General features: G+C 36.8%; 1 protein-coding gene across 1 annotated transcript; it reads right to left on the reverse strand.

Moving 5' to 3' along the window:
• Positions 1–197: 197 nt before the first annotated feature.
• On the reverse strand, positions 198–3,580 carry LOC133996712 (protein C1orf43 homolog). Its single transcript, XM_062436335.1, has 7 exons — positions 3,374–3,580; positions 3,170–3,271; positions 2,159–2,267; positions 2,001–2,054; positions 1,561–1,727; positions 1,379–1,437; positions 198–1,043 (listed from the first exon to the last, which is right to left on the reverse strand). Exons 1-7 carry the CDS (start codon positions 3,434–3,436, stop codon positions 836–838), a joined length of 762 nt encoding a protein of 253 aa, XP_062292319.1. The 5' UTR covers positions 3,437–3,580; the 3' UTR covers positions 198–835.
• Positions 3,581–4,498: the final 918 nt, after the last annotated feature.

Consider the following 4,498-nt stretch of genomic DNA (forward strand, 5'->3'; position numbering starts at 1 on the left):
TTATTTAATTGTTGTAAAAGACTACTGTATCTGACTCATTTGTTGGACTTCTATCATCTGTTGTTGCGCTGCTATGGTACCTTGTTACCTTGTACTGCCACCTAGTGGAAGTGTTAAAGACACTGAAAATGAGGACATGAGTTGGAAGATGAGTTGGAAGACATACCGATGCAAAACACATCTATATAGGAAGAAAAACGGTAATGTTTTGTATTGAATTCAGACAAATGAGATAGACACAAAACCTCACATAAATACAACTCACAAAATATTGCCTAAATAAATTATCACAGTCCATATAAATATCTTACATCCTTACAAACACAATGAATCAAAAGGTACATTCATATTTACATTTGGACATTGGAGTCAAAATAAAAATGAATCCAGGTCACTTACTGTTACTTTTGCCGTTTACAAAAATGACAATGACAGTGAAAAACTCGCCAGGTGGGCTACAATCATATTTGTCTTCCCAACAAACTTAATAGATCCAAAATAAGAACAAAGGCCTTGTGTCAACCGTGAGTCCATAAGAGCTTCACCATTGTCCGAGAAAAAATCTTGTCGGTGAGATGTTGACAGTAGATTAAAAAATGTGACATCAACATAATTCTCCTAAATTACTTGAAAAATGGTGTGTATGACAATGCTAACAATAGACAATGCCCTGTCTGAACATACTGGAAGGAAACACTTTACCAAACTTAATTTGTGAGTCAAGATTTTTCACCACAGATGAACTCGGCTTGAAAACAAAGTCTTTTTGTTTCCCGGTTTTGTTTTCCCAGTGTAATCGCTGTGCACACATGGTTCAGTCTTTAACATCAGTCTCTCACAGTGTGCTCTCTAGTGTGTTGTAGTTGTCTTTGAAACTTTTAAGCTCCAGAAAGTGTTTGGGCCTCTTGCTGCGCTGGCCGGTGGAGGGCAGGTATGTGACCTGGATGGTGGAGGGAGTGCTGCGGACAGGAGAGCCTGTCAGGTCCTTGGCTGCAGACTGGTGATGCTGGTCCAGGCTGGTGGTGCTGGAATAGGCCTTCACCCTGAGGAGCAGAAATAAAGAGCGAAACGGGGGATTACTATAGAATACAGTACAAATACAGTATAATAACACTAGTACAAGTAATCCTATTCATGAAAATAATTGTAATGTAAATAGCAGTAACAGTATATGTACAGCAGTAGTGAGAACAAATGTTTGGAAATGTTATGAGCTTGAAAAGGTGAGATGAGTGTAAAAGTCGGTGCAGGAAAACAACTGAAGATCTTCTTGAGACAGCTTGCTCTGTTAGAGTGGGCAACGCTGACTGGAAACATTTATTCCAACAATTTTACAAGACTAACAATTCCAAGTAAGAACCAGTTAGACAGCACTTACACATCAGCTAGTTCATCGAGAGCCTGCTGGTATTCAAGAAACTCTGCTTCCCCAAACACCTAAAACAAAGAGTTCAAAATCATTCACCAGTTACAGCAGCTAAGAACAGAGATGTTGAACTCATCTAATGCTCTCTCTTTTCATCATCCATCAGCGTCACTGATAAACACACTTGTACATACCCCGGTCCCGTGGCGAGCGCTGTCGTAGCCCTCCAGCAAGCGGTCAATGAGTGCGCTGCGGCTGCTCTTGATCAGAGAGTGAGAGTTACGCAGCTCCAGCAGCCAGTTCCTGAAGTTACGTCCAGTAAAAGCACTGGGACTACGGCTTATCTCCAGCAGAGGAATTCCTTCAGTGAGAACAGAAAAACAAAACAAAAAAATTAAGATTTAAACAGTAGCATATGTAACATATGATTAGAAAAACAACATAATGAAGACAGAGTTCACAAATGTGTTACAAAAGAGCACATTTACATTTTAAGTTTGAATTGCTGCTTTTCACACATGGTATGAATGAAGTGAATCACTGTGAGGATGATGATGATGTTTGAGAGTATGTAATGTGGTGATGTTAACAAAAAAAGCTGCAAAATTAAGAAGAATGGAAGTGCATCTCTCACCTGAGTCACGAATGGCATCCAGAGCTTTCATTCTGTACAGGTAATTATAGCAACCTTTGAAATAGAAACAGTTTTTTAGTATCGTTACACAATACAAGATCAATCCGTGCTTCAAATAGATGCAAGTGGCAACAAGAGGAACTGAGAGAGTGACTGACTGATTTGTGATCCTTGCTTCAGCCTGTCGTCTTCTTCTGACAGGAGACGAGGTTCAAAGCGGATCTCTTGAACCTTGGACAGTCTGAAGTCGATCTCCTCCCTTAAACCCTGTAAATGGATTCATTATGGGAAAAAAACCAATTAACTATTGCACCAAGAGAAGCTTCAAATATTATCTTCATCACCTTTTGAAGGGCTCATTGCGTGGGTAAAATATGGGCTAAATCAAAAATGTAAAATGCAAGTGTCCTTCAAAACAATTCAAGTATCTGTATTTAAAATGGCCTACATACTGCAGGTACTCATCAGGGATGCAATGTAACAAGCCCCTCACAAGGCCTATCACAGATATAATCGAAATGTGTATATGTTGTCCGATATGTGCCAATATTTATTTTTTTAAAGTTATATAGGCAGCATATATTTGATCCTTTTTCTTAATTCAAGTTTAATACATATGTACATGTGTTGTTGTTAATTAGTAAATTCCCATTGAAGTGTACTGTTTCAGTGCCCTGCTGAGATTTTATACATTGTTGAATAGTAAAATGTCGTCTCCATTACATATCTTTGTCACAAGAGTTTCATAACCTCATTTCAAGGATTGTTACAAAAAATAACTTTATTTATATTCTGTACATAGGCTATACAAGATTATTGACCAATATATATCGATATCAACATTTTTGTTATTTTACTTCTGCATATTGCACATTTATATATTTCAGATTTATCACTTTCACCCTTACACTGCTACTTTTCCCCCACTGTGCTACTTACAGTAAAGATCCATCTTGTTTTTTCTTATTTAAAATACGGTAGGTCTTTATCAGGGATGCAATGTCATGAGCCACTCACAAGATAGAAAAAGCACAGTGCACCTGAAGTATCCAAAAAGCACCTGACTGTATGTGACCACCAAGACCCAGCAGCATTTACTTATTGTCATATTCTCTGACACCACAAGAGGAAGTCTGGCCCACACAAAAAGATATATTATTTTACTTTACCTTAGGTGCATTGTGTCCAATAGGTGCATGTGGCCCGCGGCGGGATCTCATTGCAAAGCGCATTATTTGCCTCTTGACGAAGATGAACAGCAGCACGAATACCTGCGTACAAAAACCCAAACGTGAGGCTTTCCCCCCCATTTCAGCAATATCAAATGAGCTTCACAGAGAGCAGTAAGCAAACACAGCTGTAGCTTTACTTACCAAGCTGCCATAGGCCATAACCAGGACAACATTAACCCCTGAAAGCGGCGAAGATTCTGCCATGGTTATATCAGCTGTACCGTATTTCAATAAATATCAGCAAATATTTAACACGTTGTAACTTTGAGAAAATGTTCCCAGAAATGAAAACTAAGCAGTGACTGTAACGTTACTGCTCTTGGTTTTCGACTACATCATGTATGATATACGCACTTTGGCTAGCTACAAGAATTGCGACAGTGACAGTTGGTTTGCGGCGCTTCAATTTACCGTAATAACTGTGTGAGAAGGTCAAACGAACCCCAGGCTGCTCCAGTTTAAAGATCCCCATCCAGACATTTTGTAAAAATATATTTAAAAAAATAATCTCCTTGAAATAATAATGTTTGATGCTTTTTCCTAGAAAAAAAGTACAATTTAAAAAAAATAGATGTCTTTATTAGTCCCGCAGTGGGTAAATTTACATTATTGCAGCAGCAAGAGCATCAATAGAAAGAATGAAGAACAATTAATAATAATTAAGTACACAAGCGATAAAAAGACAATAGTAGTACAAAATATAGTAAAATTATGTTCAAGAGTAATATTGGTGGTGAATGATAATACACCTGAGTTATATATTGTTATTGCACATATTTTAAAGTGGAAAAATAAATAAATATACATATACATATATATATATATGTAGCTACATATATATTGCATGGTTGAACTGATAAATCAATGAGTACGCAAATATATTGCTCCAAAAGCCCAACTACAGATGACTAAAAAACTAGAACATAATCACTTTAACAATCTGTAATATAATGTAAATCTTTATGAGTGATCACAGAGCTCTGTTGATAACATAAATAATAATATAATATAATATAATGTAAATCTTTATGATTGATCACAGAGCTCTGTTGATAATATAAATAATAATATAATGTAAATCTTTATGAGTGATTACAGAGCTCTGATAATCATATAAATAATAGTATACTATAATGTAAATCTTTATGAGTGATCACAGAGCTCTGATGATAATATAAATAATAGTATATTATAATGTAAATTTTTATGAGTGATCACATGTTATGGGTCCAGTTTCCTCGCAGCGCCCCGTGGACCACGTGACGC

Source organism: Scomber scombrus, chromosome 16, assembly GCF_963691925.1.
Source record: "Scomber scombrus chromosome 16, fScoSco1.1, whole genome shotgun sequence".
Taxonomy (NCBI): domain Eukaryota; kingdom Metazoa; phylum Chordata; class Actinopteri; order Scombriformes; family Scombridae; genus Scomber; species Scomber scombrus.

What these genes read in the sequence shown, in the direction of transcription:
- LOC133996712 (XM_062436335.1), bottom strand. Translation starts at nt 3,436, where the DNA reads ATGGCAGAATCTTCGCCGCTTTCAGGGGTTAATGTTGTCCTGGTTATG. An exon ending in TTATGGCCTATGGCAGCTTG is followed by an intron (nt 3,272 to 3,373) that starts GTAAGTAAAGCT and finishes TTTTGTACGCAG; the next exon opens with GTATTCGTGCTGCTGTTCAT. An exon ending in GGATGCCATTCGTGACTCAG is followed by an intron (nt 1,728 to 2,000) that starts GTGAGAGATGCA and finishes TTCTCACTGAAG; the next exon opens with GAATTCCTCTGCTGGAGATA.